Source organism: Quercus robur, chromosome 4, assembly GCF_932294415.1.
Source record: "Quercus robur chromosome 4, dhQueRobu3.1, whole genome shotgun sequence".
In the NCBI taxonomy this organism is placed as follows: Eukaryota; Viridiplantae; Streptophyta; class Magnoliopsida; order Fagales; family Fagaceae; genus Quercus; species Quercus robur.
This window is the reverse complement of record NC_065537.1, coordinates 12,431,968-12,447,210: the sequence shown is the minus strand read 5'-3', so window position 1 is coordinate 12,447,210 and position 15,243 is coordinate 12,431,968. Positions and strand designations below refer to the sequence as shown.

The 15,243-nt window shown below is 36.0% G+C and overlaps 4 protein-coding genes across 4 annotated transcripts; all 4 read left to right on the top strand.

Moving 5' to 3' along the window:
* The first annotated feature begins 2,292 nt into the window (after positions 1 to 2,292).
* Positions 2,293 to 4,236, top strand: LOC126721392 (uncharacterized). The gene has a single exon (XM_050424432.1). The coding sequence runs from the start codon at positions 2,293 to 2,295 to the stop codon at positions 4,234 to 4,236; it is 1,944 nt and encodes a 647-aa protein (XP_050280389.1).
* Positions 4,237 to 4,779: 543 nt separating this feature from the next.
* LOC126721391 (uncharacterized) lies at positions 4,780 to 5,967 on the top strand. Its single transcript, XM_050424430.1, has 3 exons — positions 4,780 to 4,931; positions 5,016 to 5,130; positions 5,230 to 5,967. Exons 1-3 carry the CDS (start codon positions 4,780 to 4,782, stop codon positions 5,965 to 5,967), a joined length of 1,005 nt encoding a protein of 334 aa, XP_050280387.1.
* A 2,716-nt stretch (positions 5,968 to 8,683) lies between these two features.
* LOC126724369 (uncharacterized) lies at positions 8,684 to 13,220 on the top strand. The gene is made up of 5 exons (XM_050428937.1): positions 8,684 to 8,873; positions 8,949 to 9,113; positions 12,127 to 12,437; positions 12,550 to 12,772; positions 12,869 to 13,220. Exons 1-4 carry the CDS (start codon positions 8,756 to 8,758, stop codon positions 12,703 to 12,705), a joined length of 750 nt encoding a protein of 249 aa, XP_050284894.1. The 5' UTR covers positions 8,684 to 8,755; the 3' UTR covers positions 12,706 to 12,772; positions 12,869 to 13,220.
* LOC126721390 (uncharacterized) lies at positions 13,107 to 15,030 on the top strand. Its single transcript, XM_050424429.1, has 4 exons — positions 13,107 to 13,205; positions 13,995 to 14,096; positions 14,188 to 14,728; positions 14,818 to 15,030. The coding sequence occupies exons 1-4, from the start codon at positions 13,107 to 13,109 to the stop codon at positions 14,835 to 14,837; spliced, it is 762 nt and encodes a 253-aa protein (XP_050280386.1). The 3' UTR covers positions 14,838 to 15,030.
* Positions 15,031 to 15,243: the final 213 nt, after the last annotated feature.

Genomic DNA, 15,243 nt, shown 5'->3' with positions numbered 1-15,243 from the left:
TTTGTAGTTTCACATAATATGCTAAAGATTGCAACTCCCATTGTAATTGAAGTGAACTACAAGCCTTTCTCATAATAATACTAACCATTTAGTGCATCACCAAGTCAAATGAATAGTCCAATGGTCAACTCCAGGACTGTGTAATCATATTTTATAGATTTTAATATAAATATGTGTTTGAATTCAATGGGATAATCCAATGTATTTAAGTTGTCTTTTTATCTAGTGTCATCCAATGTCTTTTTGGTTTAATTCTCATTACATATGCCATAGCTACAACTTATTATATAAAACTTTCCATGTTCTTTACTATGAATTATTTCTTAATTTCAGGTGCAAACAGTAAACAAGCGGTGTGAAAATTTCATCCATACTGGTCATCAAAAACCGACATTCACTAGCAGGTTGAAGCTGAACCATAATTTACACTTATTTCCCGTACAAAGATTAATATTTTGCAACTTCATGTCACTAAATGTATGCTAATGGAATGGTTTTTATTTTTTTTACGAGTTATGAATTTTCTTTGGATATGTAGTTGTGTTTTGTTGTTGAAGTACATGATTTTCTGTCAGGGATGGACCTAGTAGGGGGCTCGGCCCCTCCCCCCCCCTCCCTCCACAATTTTTTTTTTCTTTGCATAGGTATATTGTATGTTTTTAATAGTTGGGCCCCTCCCTTCGAAAACCGTGGGCCCTGTTAGCCAGCCCCGCCCAGACAACCTATAGGACCCTTTTCAAAATTTTGAAGCAAGGGAGATTTAGGTCTACGCCTAGAGTTGGTCATGCATATGCATAATGGTATTATTTTTAGGGAAAAACCTAAGTACACTCTCTTGTGCAATGCATTAGATTCCCAATTAAACACATTTTTGCATTGACAAATAAAGAAGAAAATAATGTTATTTTTGCTAAAGATAATTAAGTTCAATGTTACTATGTCTTCATAATTTGTCTTAGACATGCTCTCAGAGTGTCCAAACCCATAGATGTATCATAGTGGATTTCGTTAAATTACTTGATTGGTTGGTATTATAAAGTGCCTATAATGCCATGATTTTTAAGTAGATTTCTATGTCACAACGACCTCAATGATAGTTGTCATCTAACCTAATGTTTAGATTTTGAATATGTTTCAGTTGTTGCCATGTGGTTATAATGGTTGTTGTGTTCCTCACAGTAGGAAATAATTGGTGGTTTCAAGTTTAAACTCACAGTAGTAAGAAATTATTATGTTGTTTCAAATACGATATGCATGTTGTTTCACAAGTAAGTTCTGATTTATCCGTTTTTATCAACATAAATTAATTTGATTTGGATATGTTTTTCCAATAATTTAATTTCCACCTAGTTTTTAATAGATGAAGATGAAGCTCACACAGTCACTGCTTTCAAAGTGTAATTATTGTGCTCTCTTGGCATTGAGCCTTAAGTCATTAGTAAACTAAAGTCCACAACATTCTAATAAACTAATGGTAATTTCACGACAGATGGGACCCCCCTTTTTCTGGTCTGAATTGTAAGTATTAGAAAACTATAGGCCACAACATTCGAATAACCTAAACAGAATTTCACAATAGATGAATAAAAATGAAATGCATAGATACTCCTTATATTGGCTAATTGCAAACAAATCCAGGATTGTATGATGAATTAAAACAAATATATGATAATGATGTATCCAAACATAATGAACACAAAATGATCAAGATGTATCGACTTTCATACTCAAGGAATCGCCCAACAGTAAAAATTTAATTCATGTAAAATTAAGTCTTAACAGTTGCAAGTTTGCAATCATTATTAATGCAAACAAAACCCACTATCATAGAGGGTCCCATATGCTAAATTGCTACACATGGAAAAACTAATGTAATTTTTTTTCTAAAAACAAAAAAAATAAAAATAAAAACCTCAACAAAACAACTATAAACTTGAATCACACCAAATCTTAAACCTATCTGACAAATGTTTTGAACTCACTTTTGACCAATGCCCCAAGTAATTGAGCATCATGGTATTATAGACTTAATAATTATTAAGTTTTTAATAATTATTACAATTACATGAATTTGGTATTTGTTTTCATATTTTGTAAACACTTATGCTTAACTACTTTTACAACTTATCACATTGAGTTAGTCTAGGACAAGTGTTATATGTTCTAAGAAAATAGCCGCATACTTGGGTATGTCTGTTCTTAACAAATGACAAATGAATGTAATTATAATAATTAGTATCTTTGTAGTAACAAATCTTGGTGTAGGTAAAATTCCGTAAATATTGTATCGCAATGGACAAAAGTTGGATGGAGAAGCGGAGGGGTACAAGGGAATATTTTGAAGGTGTAAACCAATTCGTGGAATTTGCTGCTCCATCCGCGCGCAATGGGAACATCTTATGTCCTTGTGTGAAATGTGTGAATTTGCTTATACAACCGCTAAATGTGGTACGTGAGCACTGTTGGGCTTCGGGGATGCTTAAAAATTACAAATTTTGGAAATTTCATGGTGAATCGGCGGCTGCTACGCCAGCTACCGAATGTGGGAGCTCTCATGTGCAAGAAACCCAAAATCCATATGGTGATTTCCATGGGATGTTGCACGATTTGTGCCCCCCGCATGAAATCCCACCCGAACCAATGGAAGAAGGTCCAACTGCGCAATGTCCGGGTGAAGGTCCGAATGATGACGCCAAGAAGTTTTACAAGATGGTAGATGATGTAGACAAACCTTTATATGAAGGTTGTACAAAATTTAGCATTTTCTCAGCCATTGTCGTGTTGTTCCAGTTGAAGACTCTGTGTGATTGGACAAATAAGTCATTTACTCTGTTGCTTCAAGTCCTGATGGATATGCTTCCTTCAGACGCTAAGTTGCCAAAGGACCATTATGAGGCTAAGAAGATAGTTCGAGATTTGGGTTTGGGTTATGAGAAGATCCATGCTTGTCCCAATGATTGTATGCTGTTTTGGAAGCAAAATGTTAACCTTGAGGCGTGTCCTTGTTGTAAAGCTTCAAGGTGGAAAACAAATGAGGCATCTGTTGCTAGTAAGCATGCTTCATCCAGTAAGGGGAAGAAGAAAGCTGCGAAGATCCTACGGTGGTTCCCCTTAAAGCCAAGATTGCAGCGACTATTTCTGTCACCCGATCTGGCTAGTTCTATGAAATGGCATGTTAATGGTCGTACTGATGATGGGGTAATGCGGCATCCTGCTGACTCAGATGCATGGAAAATCTTTGACAGTAAGCATTTACACTTCTCATCTGACCCTCGTAATGTCAGACTTGGATTAGCTGCGGATGGGTTCAACCCCTTCAGAATTATGAGTACTAGTCACAGTACGTGGCCTGTCATGTTGGTCCCGTACAATCTCCCACCTTGGCTGTGCATGAAACGGTCATCTTTGATTCTATCATTAGTTATTCCTGGTCCTACCTTGCCAGGGATTGCTATAGATGTGTACTTGGAACCGTTAGTAGAAGAACTAAGGGAGTTATGGGATGTTGGAGTACAAGCATACGATGCATCATCAAAAGAAGTATTCCAATTGCGTGCAGCATTGATGTGGACCATAAATGATTTTCCTGCATACGCAGATTTGTCGGGTTGGAGTACCAAAGGTGAGTTGGCGTGTCCTTCTTGTGCCGTTCAGACCGAGTCTCGATATTTGAGAAATGGTCGCAAATTCTGTTACATGGGACATCGGCGATGGTTGGATGTTGACCACGATTTCCGCAAAGATGGTATGTCATTTGATGGATCTATTGATACTCGATTGGCTCCTGAACCACCAGTCACATCTGACATTATTGTGGAAACTGAACATTTACTTGGACGTTGTCTGGGTAGGAAATGTCAGCTTGCTTACAAAAAAAGGAAGAGAAGGGAGGCAGACCAGAGTGGTTGGAAGAAAAGGAGTATATTTTTTACCTTGCCTTATTGGGAGGATCACAAGTTGCGACACAATTTTGATGTGATGCATATAGAGAAGAATGTGATGGACAATATACTAAGCACACTGTTGAACTTGAAGGATAAAACGAAGGATAATTACAAGGCACGCCTTGACTTGGCGGACATGGGGATAAGGAGTGAACTCCACCTACAACGAAAAAGTGATGACCAGTATACCATACCGGCTGCATGTTTTCATATGACTTCATCGGAGATAGATGGTTTCTTGCAAGTTTTGAAGGATGTAACAGTGCCCGATGGGTATGCTTCCAATATCTAACGGCGTGTGAATATGAAAGAACGCAAGATTTCTGGTTTGAAGAGTCATGATAATCACATATTGATGCAGCAACTTTTTCCCATAGCATTACGTGGGTCTTTGCCATCTCATGTTAGTAGGCCTTTGATAAAGTTAGCTTGCTTCTTTAGAGAAATTTGTTCCAAAACCCTTACGGTTTCAGATATTGTGACTAGTGAGGCAGAGATTGCAGTGACATTGTGTGAATTGGAAAAAATATTTCCTCCATCCTTCTTTACAGTGATGGTACATTTGGTCATGCACTTAGCTGCTGAAGCTAAGATTGGTGGTCCAGTGCACTACCGTTGGATGTATCCCATTGAGAGGTAAGATGTGTGTAATATTGTTGATCAACTTCCAGTTTCATGTGCGTGTTCGAATTACCATTGCCAATCATTAATCTTATCATTCCTTTATAGGTACCTCTCACGTCTTAAGTCTTACGTACGAAATAGAGCTGCTCCGGAAGGGTCTATTGCTGAAGGATACATAGTAGAGGAGTGCTTAACATTCTGTTCACGGTATATGGGAGGAGTGGAAACTATATTCAATCGACCCACCAGGATGATTGAGGAGTCAACGGGGGTGGTTTCGATCATGACATTAAACAATAAAGAGTGGACCCAAGCCCATCGCTACGTTTTATTCAATTCTGAAAACATCAACCGCTTTCGTGAGTAAGTATTACATATACAAATGGCCTTTGCACGTCAATCCAATGTACGTAAGGTCTATTAACCCTAATACAATTGCATGCACAGGATGCACAAAAGATTGATAGAGGATGAACTTCGAAAAGGCCACAATCGTAACGTTTCCGATGCCATTATATATAAGCACCACATGGAGAAGTTTTGTACTTGGTTTGGGGGTCACGTACGTATGACATTTTCAACTTATTAAACTTGTAACACTGTCTCAACCATGATTAACTGTACTGATATGAATTATTTTGTTTTGGCCAACTGATGTTAGGTGATGTCCCTCACTGGTGCTGATAAGGAAAGGGAGGGAGTTAGTGATACCCTTGTTGCATTGTCCAAATGGCCGTATATTTATGTAAAGCGGTTCAAGCATTATGTAATAAATGGCTTAAAATTTAGGAGTGTAAATGATGAGGCAAATAGGAAAACGCAGAATAGTGGAGTTAGTGTGGCTACTGATGGGGGCAATACTTACTATGGTATTTTAAGTGATATAATTGAGTTGAATTATTCTGACAATATCAAACATGTGTTATTCAAGTGTAAATGGGTTCATGACCAACATAGGAGAGGATATAGGACTGATGAATTTGGGTTTCCTATGGTAAACTTTACACACTTCATACATGGTGGGGATAAAATGATAGATGAACCATACGTTTTGGCATCTCAAGCTACACAAGTTTCTTATGTGGAAGATAAAAGGCACAAGGATTGGTATGCTGTTGTCAAAACTAAAGCTAGGGACGTGTTTGATGCTGGTGTTGGTCCCCAACGTGAGGAGGATGACATATATAGTTTTTCTGAAAATGTTCCCTACAATATAAGTAGTAATGAGGTTGTGAGTGACAACCTTCGTTGGGCTCGGGATGATCTAGAGGGAATGACAATTGATGCCTCCATCATTGCTGAAAGAGATCTTCATGGAGTAAACAATGAAGATGAGTTTATTGACGATGAGTCTGACAATGAAGACGACAACAAGGATGAGTACACCGAGGATGAGTAGTGTAATAATTTAGTAGTGTATTATGTGTTTGGATGTTACAGTTGTTAATGAAAACGTATTCATTCATGAATTAGTTGGAATGCCTCTGTGTAATATTTGTTGAATTTGGTAATTCCTCTTCATATTGTTAATTCCTTTAATTTTTACTTATGATGTATCCAATTCCTTCCCCTCTTCGCTATTGGATTTGAAATTCATTTCTTATGAACTTGGATATATGATCGTGTGGTGTTAGGGTTTCTTTTCGTTGTGGTTGTAGTGTTTGGCAAAGAGAAGCTCTTAAACTTGGATAGGGTAGTTTATATATTTTTAGATATTAAAATAAGTTATTTTACCCAAATGAAAATATGGCTAGGACTGAAACCATTATTCCGAAACTAGGTTTATATCATACCATATAGATTCGAACCAACTATCATGTTAATAAATAGGTATGGTTAGGATCGAAACTAGTATTCCAAAACTAGGCTTAGGTCATACCATATTGATTTGAATCAACTATCACGATAAGAAGTAAGTATGGGGAGCTAATCCACTCGAGCCTAGTCCTAGTTCAAAAAGGAACACCTGTACAAGTGAATATACCTACCCCTCCAAATATACACTTTTACCATCACCTTCGTTTTGTTCACCAATGCAATACATTGTTTGAGCTTAGCGTGTCTAATAATCGAGCTTAAGCTTGTGATTAGATTTGACTTGTTTGCAAAAACCCAATTTTGAAAATTTTCTCTTGGAAACATTTTCTCTTCATATTCACTAGGAGAAAAACTGTCTTTCTTTTTGGATCACGAATTTATTAGCCCTAAGGTTTTTTGTAGGGGGGTTATTAGCCCTAAGGTCTTTTTTTAGGGGGATTATCATCATAACTATAGGGTAGTTTGATCATAATTATGTCGCACTTATTTATAATGTCATTTTTGAAATTTGGATCAAATGATGTTGATATTGCCAATTGCGTTCTTCAAATGCAGATATAGATTGACAGTGATGGTAACCAGCAAGACTATAGATTAAAGAACCCGTGTATTAGGCAATTTGCTTCGCACTAAGCTCCCCTCCAATCAGCCAAGACTATGCCTATTGGCTAGAAATACCTTTTTTGTCTCCGTTTTCCGTGAAACACCCTATCTCTTCGGCATCTTTGGAATGCCCTATCATTTTTCTGTCTTTACCAAGTCTGATATTAGAAAATAATCATGGCTTGTTTTTGTAAATGTTTTTTGTTTTACCTAACCAACTTTATAATATGCCAATCCAAACTTTATCTTTTTTTTCTTTGGATAATTACATTGATTAGGAAAGAGATTTGAATCTTAAATGTCTTATTTGAAAACACTAATTGAGTTATGAGACTCTTGACAATTTTAATTGAACTTAAAACTGAGAGATATAAATCAATTGGAACCGAGCCAAGTATACATGTGTAAGTTCTTAAAGTTCGGCTGATCAAGCTAAAATTTTTCTGTCACGAATTATCTATGAATCTGATTACAGGAAAGTGAAATAGGCATGTCTTGCCAGGTTAGGTCATATAGCCTTAATTCAAATTGGGTATGTACTAAAACATGATCCCACTCCTCCATATTATTGTAAAAACAATTTATGAACAATTACAGTACTCTCAATAAACAACATGCCAGTATTAGACATTTATAGGATCATAGTGGTCAGACTTTCGGTATGGGTTAGTTTAATATGAATGCTTTTTATTATCATGCTATTTTCCATTTGTGGCCTACTGTTCACAATTTTGCTATAAATGGAGGATTTTTTTTATTTTTTATTTTTTCAGTTTACCAATTGAAAACCGTAATAAAGAAAAATCAACAACCAAAACCTCACTGCTAGCTAGGACCATATGACATCACCTTATATAAATTTTTTTTTTTATTTTTTTTTGAGAAGAAAAGCTTATATAATTTTAATGTAATAATGGCATGAGGTAAGCTGATTACATCACCATCCTTAACTTGTTCTGTGATATTTATGGGCCCATTTTATTGTGTCCTTCATTAAGTCATTACCCCAATTATGTTGCATGAAACATTCCACCCTTTCTCCAAGTCTGATGGTGGATAGTACTCATCCTATAGCTGAACGAGTCCTGAATATCTTATTATTTGTAATTTTTGAAAGTTGAAACCCCTATAGAAAGGGACATTCTAACCAAAGACATAAGCTGCATAGATACAGACAGAAGCCAGACAGACCCTACACAAAAAAGATGGAACCACAGTGGGTGGAGACTAGAGAAGAAGAGAGAAACCTTTCTTTCTTCCCAAACATCATTAAAATTGAAAACCCATTTATCATATGTCAAAACACTTGATTTTTTGTACCTCAGTTGCTTATAACATGCAGTACAAGCTAACTGTCTAAACCCACCAACACAAAAAAGGTGTCATTAAAAACATAGACGTCAAAAGCAAATTAAAATTTTTCTTTTTCTTTTTCTTGTTGTATTTATTTACATGAGTTGTAGCAGATTGTAAATATACCAAAGTCTAGCTTTTTATTGGTTCATTTATGGGGGTTTTAAAATCATCTTTAATATCTTACCTTCATGATCTTAATTACCATAGGTCCTAACCCAGCTCAATTCTAACAAAAATTGCGACATTTAATATAAAGTTTTCTTCTGGCTATCTTGGTGCACGAAACGTGTATATGGTTGAATTATTGTAAAGGGTGTCAGAACCTAAAAATATTTAACTTACATTTTATGCAATTGATTGTTGTCTATAGTTAACACTTTTTTTGTTTTGTAAAGTTGTTAGACGCAGGAATGGGTAAGAAACGCCGATTGCCAGTTGTAGAAGTCGGCGAAGGACCCTCGAGTTCACGACAGAGAGGGGAGGAGCTGCAAGCCGCCCATACTAGTGATGCTGGGTCACAACCCACAGGTAGTTTACATATCTTGAAATGTAACGTTTGATATTTAGGACTGTTGTAACTAATTTTTCGGTCGTTTGCTGCAGGAAAGGAGAGGGACCATCCATTGACAATTGTGCAAGTTGGCCAAGGTTCATCACGCTCACGAGACATCATGCAGGAGGAGTTAAGGGCCGCCTATGATGCTGAGCACGCAAGATGGGAGGAAGGAGATGATTATGATGATGATGAGACACAGCCGCCTTCTGCAGGTAGTTATTCGTACAGTGTAAATTATTCTTAGGGTAAGACTTTTATGTTTGCTGTTAATGACTAAACACCTATATCTTTAACCTTATGTTTATATGGTTTCAATTTTTTAGTAGTTTTGACTTGATACATACTTTAATTATTGAAGTAAAATGAAATTTACTAATTGAATGAATTAAAATTCACACAATGATCCAAAGAAGCAGACAACTAAGATAGCTTAGCTCAGTTGTACATCTCCACAAGAAGAAGATATAGGGTCAACTATAAATATATATATATATATTTATATAATAGAAATTCATTAATTATTACAAACAACTGTACATTGGAGGCATTAAGACTTGTGCTGATTATCAAAAATTAAACTGCAATATTTGTGCAGAGTGCACATCAGAAATCTAAGTCATACGCTTAAAAAACTATTCCATAATTATGTTCATTATAATATTTTTCAACAAGCTAATAAAACCTATAAGCATATGTAAATGAGTTGATGTGCTGTAGCAAATTTTAGAGTTCCTAACACAATTCTTGTTTCATTAACTCCAAATACAAATACAAATCTCCCTCTTCCCTCACTAAGCTTGAGAAAACTCTTAATTTTATTTTTCATTTTATCATTAAAAATTTCTGAAAATATATTTTAAACTACTGCTCTTACTGCATTTTAATTAACTTTTCCCTTCTGTTTCTAAGAAAAAAAAAAAACACACTTTTCCCTTGTAAAAATGTGCAGTTTGCACAGTATAGAAATCAGTTTTTAGTTTTATGATGGATATATTTAGATCTAAACAAAAGAACACAATTAATGTTGGGGGGACATTACCTTATGTAATGGTAAAGTCACGGGGTGGTCACAGGGGCGGTACCAAGTGAAGATTAGGGGGTTCAAAACTTTAAATAAACCATCTGAGCTGGCCAAAAAAGAAAAAGAAATAAAGTATAAGAGCTAAATAAAAAAAAAAAATGAATTATGTATAATATTTTTAAAATATTTTTTTGACCCTTTGAAATAAAATTTTGAACTCCTGATCCCAAAATTTTTAAATTCAATAGAAAAAATGAGCTTAAATATGATTATCTAGACAATATCTTAGCATTTTTAAACATTAAATGCAAAAAGCCCAACAAGAAAGTAGAAAATTTGTTGACCTTAAAATTCAACAAAATTTTCTGTATGGTTCTCTGCTTTTGAATTTCTTATTTCCTTCTTTGTATTCTGCTTTCATGTCTTGGTATTTAGCTTATGCTTCTGCTCCATTTATCTTTCAATTTTTTTTTTTTTTTTATGCTCTGTTGATGCTGTTTTCAAATGGGTTTTCTGGTTGGTTTGTATGAAGGGATTTGTCTTGGTATCTGATGGAGTTTTCAGTGTTGGGTTTACAGTGGCTATTTTTGGGTCTTCCTGAGAATTGTTAAGGGTTTGACAGTGGGGTTTTGGCTGTAGTTCCAGTGGGATTTTTCTTGGCTTATTATAGGATATTTGTAGTGAGAGTTTTGGAGGATTTGCTGGGTTATTTTCAGTGGGGGTTGAGATTGTCGATTTTGGGGTTGATTTTATGGGTTAAAACAGGGATATTTATGGTTCTATTTGGGTTTGCAAGGGCATTGTTTTTGGGTATTTTTGGTGGTGTTCTTGGCTGGGAATTTGGGTGTTTCTCTATAAAGTTTGTAGGGGTTTAGAGGTGGGTTTTTGGTTGGATTTCTATATGATTGAGGGATTCTTGCAGGTTCTGTTTGTGAGAAGGTTTTTTTGTGTATTTTCTGGGTTTTGATAGTTTTTGTAGTGTGTCTGGGAGTTTGGGTGTTTCTCTGTGGAGAGGGTAGAGACGTGTGTGAAAAATATTGAGGAAACTTGATTTGCATGGGAGGCCTTACTTATTTTTTAGTAAAAGATGGTGAGGTCGCGTGGGATGGGAGATCGCTTTTTCTTTGGCATTTGGCCAGCTTGCAATTTGTTGAGGGTATGGAAAATATTTGGTTGTGCATGGAACCAAATTGGCTGTGCAAACTTGGGGGTAAGGACAAAATTTGTTACATCTTCTCCTAGATGGGTTCTAGAAGAAGTGAGATTTAGGGAAATGATCCAATTAAGTACCACCACTTGACATAATTAGGGACCAAATCAATTTCAAATGTGCACTTCTTTAAGCAATTAATAAAAAGCAAAGCCTAAAATGGTGATGACCCGAATTTTTTTTTTTTTTTAGAAACGGTGATGACCCGATTTAATAGAATTGGACTTGTTCCTTGGAAAAGTAAATGAATTTCTTAGGAACACAAACTCCGATAAAATTGGACTCAATAAATATAGTGGCACACATTTCATGCAAAATCAAGTAATACTAAGAAGGGAAGTGGTAATGAGTGTCCTTAAGTAAATTTTACTAAACTTCTTTGGAGTTTGGGTTCATATCAACTAAGTTAAAGTCTCTTAAAAACAACTAATTCGGTCTCTAAAGGATATTTTTATTCCTAACTCCATTTAGCACAGTTACTTTTATCTCATATTTTGTTCACTGTGGATGTGTAACGTCCTTGTCATCAGAGAAAAAACAAAAAGAAAAGAGGGGGTCAAGTCAGATTTTTAGTTCGCACGTGCCCCCCACCTAACACCACTCCCCATCTGTTCATATTATGTTCTTGTTTGAGGTTATTTTACCCAAGCTGTAATAATGATATTCATGTGATTTACGAGCTCTGGAAATTATATTCAACTTGGCTGTGCATGTACATGACATTGGCAGTAATGGTGTTATGGTTGAATTATATGCAAGTTACATATATTTTTTGGATAAAAACAGTTTTTTATTTTTGAAAGGGATAAAAACAGCTTTTAGATAGAGACATCGACTTATTTGTTATTATCAGTTTCTTTAAGTATCAAAATCTCCACATTTACAAAGATCACATATATCATCTTAGTTGAGCACTTGAGCTATATACAGTGACTTCTCTGTAATTGTGAACTTTGAAATTTCATTCTCTCTAATAATGGTTTACTATATGCAGGCGATTTGGTCCAAGAAACCGCACCATCCAATGATGGGCGTGCAGAAGATTCAGTTCGGGAATCCCCAATATCTAATAATATAAATAAAAAATGTGGAATAACGCTAATGCAGCGTATATGGGCTCTTCCACCGAACAAGAAACTTGTATGTGGGTTAAATGGGAGCAAGCAACCGGTTGGGGAAAGCGGGCAAACATTCAAAAGGTGGTTGGGCACCTTATGCATCTGCCGCAACTATTGCCCACTTATGCCTGCTACTTGGACGCATGTCGACCGTAAATGCAAAGAAAACGCTTGGGTAGAGATAGAGGTTGTATCAAATTAAGATACTTTTAATTGTTATGTATAGGCGTGTATGTGCTAAATGGAATTTTCAGTAGGGTGAATTATTGCACTATGCTAACTCAATTTTTGCATTTCAGAAAAAATGGATCATTGACCCAGAGATTATTAGCCCAGCTAATCAAATGAACTGGGCAATGCACTTGTTAGGAGAGTTGAGAAGAAACCGAAGAAGTAAGTTAAAAAAAAAAATGCTACCCAAAAGATGCGTTAAAAGAAGATGTTTATCAAAGTAAACCATCTTGGGCTGACGAGCAGGACTACCGCGCACTAGTTGACTATTGGTTTGATGCTAAAACGAAGGTTGCGCTATTTTCTTGCTCTATTTTCTTGCTCTATACCGAGTGCAGTGTTTTAACTGATTTGTTTGTTTTAATTTGTTGGCGGGAATGTGTAAAGGACTTAGTGGATACGAACAAGAGAAGTCGTTCGTTTCAGACGGATATAGCGAGGACAGGGCCTATAAGTTTTGCACAAACTGCTGACAATATGGTAAGAAATGCATTATACAACAACTAGCCAAGTTTTAATGCTCTACTATTTTAATTGAACTTGTGACATATTGGTGGTATCAATAAATTCTAGTTGTATTTATTTATTTATTTTGTTGTTGAAAGAACATGGTCGATTCGAATTCATGGAAATTAAAATAGATTTTGTCGGCGTGAGTTTAGCATTGAGGAAGGGCTTGCATGGAGATGACAGTAATGGTGGCAATGCCCAACGTTGTCGTAGGGTCCAAACTAAGCAATCCACAATTTCATTACTGTAATAATACAAACTTCTTGGTTTAGAATTAATCAATATTAAAAAATCACAAAAGAGTTTCCGTACATATTGTTTGGTTGAATTAAAATTATTATGTGTGATGAATCTGAAGAGTTTGAAGAAACTAGTCTACTGATCATATGCACAATGTTGGGGTAAGGAATACTTGGCTTTTTTGCATGTTTATGACTGTTAATAGACATTTCTTGTGATGTAATTGTAAAAATATTTAGGGGGTTGTAGCTGCGTTTAAAACGTGGCTATAGACAAATTCAAAAAATAGTTAGGGGGTTATAGCCGCGTTTAAAACGTGGCTATAGACAAATTCAAAAAATAGTTAGGGAGTTATAGCCGCGTTTTAAACGTGGCTATAGACAAATTCAAAAAATAGTTAGGGGGTTATAGCCGCGTTTTAAACGTGGCTATAGGTAACAGATATAATCACATTTAAGAAACGTGGCTATAGTTGTGGCATATAGTTATGGCCACACTTTTTCAAACGTTACCTCTTATAAAATGGCTATTTTATTAAATCTAATATTATAAACACAGTGTTGGACCCAAAAACCGCTTGATACAAAACATTCACATGAAGAAAACAACTCGTCTTTTTGAACGTAATAAACTACATGTTTACGGAATTTGTTTTATGGTTATATTGCATGTTATGTTCCAAATTCCATTTGCTATGTTTGGTTGTCGCTTCATACCGACATAATTTTTCACTATTGTAATGAGACTGTTGAATATGATGTAGGCAAAAGAAAATGGCCAAGCAGTGGAGCGTGCAGATGTTTTCATAAAAGCATACTGCACGAAAGATGGGACTCCTATTAGTAATGTAGTGCGAGACAAGATTGTAAGCCTATATCATAACCTATTTATTTTCTAATTTGTGCGTGAAATGTTTATAGCAAATAATATGTTATTTGGTTCTTATATGAAAACAGGATAAAATGAAAGACATTTTAAACAACGGGGGCAAGCTAGTAGGAGACCATCGCGATGGAATTCTCTGGGCAAAAGATGATGCGTTCGCTCAAGTGATGGGCAAAGAGCGTTCTGGACGTGTCCGTGGGGTCGGGTTTGGACCAACCCCATCAGGAAGAAGTGGGTCCAACCTTCCATGTGTGCCTGGGCCGTCGTCCACTGAAACGGTCCAACGAATGACTGCATTGGAAAATTCGATGAGGGACCAACTTGCTGACGCAGAGCAAAGGCATCAGCAGCAACTAGCCGAAGCACTGGCCGAAGCAAAGCGGGAGTCAGATGCACGGCATGAGCAGCAACTAGCCGAAGCACTGGCCGAAGCAAAGCGGGAGTCAGATGCACGGCATGAGCAGCAAATGGCCGAAGCAATGCGCGAATCAGAAACACGGCATCAGCAGCAGCTGGACGAAACAAAGCGGGAAATGGCCGATACAAAGCAGAGAATGGATGAAATAGTAGCCTTCTTCCAAAAGAACATGACCAGTTTAAGTGGATATTCAGGTAATACAAACTTTGCGTTTTAGTTAATGAAACTTGCGTGTTTATTGCAATATTATGTGCTACTAATTTTGCGTATATAATATTTTCAGGATATAGCGCAACATCATAGTATAATATCTTCGTGGACTCGTCATGGACTCTTCATGTATAATTTCTAGTATATTCAGAATATTGTAACTTCGTGGATATTGAAAATATTGTAAACATAATTGTAATATTGTTTGGACTATTTGTGGACTCTTCATGTATAGTTGTTTGGATATTTATTTAGAGAAAATTAATGCTTGAGAAAATTCTTACTTGATATTTTGTTGGAATTCTGGGTTGTTATTAGAGATATTTTGTTGAAATTTTTGTATGTTTGACAGGTTTTGTAAAAAAACTCTGCCCAGAAAAAGAAAATAAAAAGGAAAAAAAAAAAAATACTATAGCCACGTTTTTAAAACCATAAAAACGTGGCTATAGACCAAATTCATATTAAGAATTCGGGGGGCTTAGGCCGCACTTAAAACGCG

Excerpts from the sequence above, each read along its gene's own strand:
- LOC126721392 (XM_050424432.1), top strand. The coding sequence starts at position 2,293 with ATGGACAAAAGTTGGATGGAGAAGCGGAGGGGTACAAGGGAATATTTT.
- LOC126721391 (XM_050424430.1), top strand. The coding sequence starts at position 4,780 with ATGGGAGGAGTGGAAACTATATTCAATCGACCCACCAGGATGATTGAG. Across the intron at positions 4,932-5,015 it reads AACATCAACCGCTTTCGTGA|GATGCACAAAAGATTGATAG; the intron begins GTAAGTATTACA and ends TTGCATGCACAG. Across the intron at positions 5,131-5,229 it reads GTACTTGGTTTGGGGGTCAC|GTGATGTCCCTCACTGGTGC; the intron begins GTACGTATGACA and ends AACTGATGTTAG.
- LOC126724369 (XM_050428937.1), top strand. The coding sequence starts at position 8,756 with ATGGGTAAGAAACGCCGATTGCCAGTTGTAGAAGTCGGCGAAGGACCC. Across the intron at positions 8,874-8,948 it reads TGCTGGGTCACAACCCACAG|GAAAGGAGAGGGACCATCCA; the intron begins GTAGTTTACATA and ends CGTTTGCTGCAG. Across the intron at positions 9,114-12,126 it reads GACACAGCCGCCTTCTGCAG|GCGATTTGGTCCAAGAAACC; the intron begins GTAGTTATTCGT and ends TACTATATGCAG.
- LOC126721390 (XM_050424429.1), top strand. The coding sequence starts at position 13,107 with ATGGAAATTAAAATAGATTTTGTCGGCGTGAGTTTAGCATTGAGGAAG. Across the intron at positions 14,097-14,187 it reads ATGTAGTGCGAGACAAGATT|GATAAAATGAAAGACATTTT; the intron begins GTAAGCCTATAT and ends ATATGAAAACAG. Across the intron at positions 14,729-14,817 it reads CAGTTTAAGTGGATATTCAG|GATATAGCGCAACATCATAG; the intron begins GTAATACAAACT and ends TAATATTTTCAG.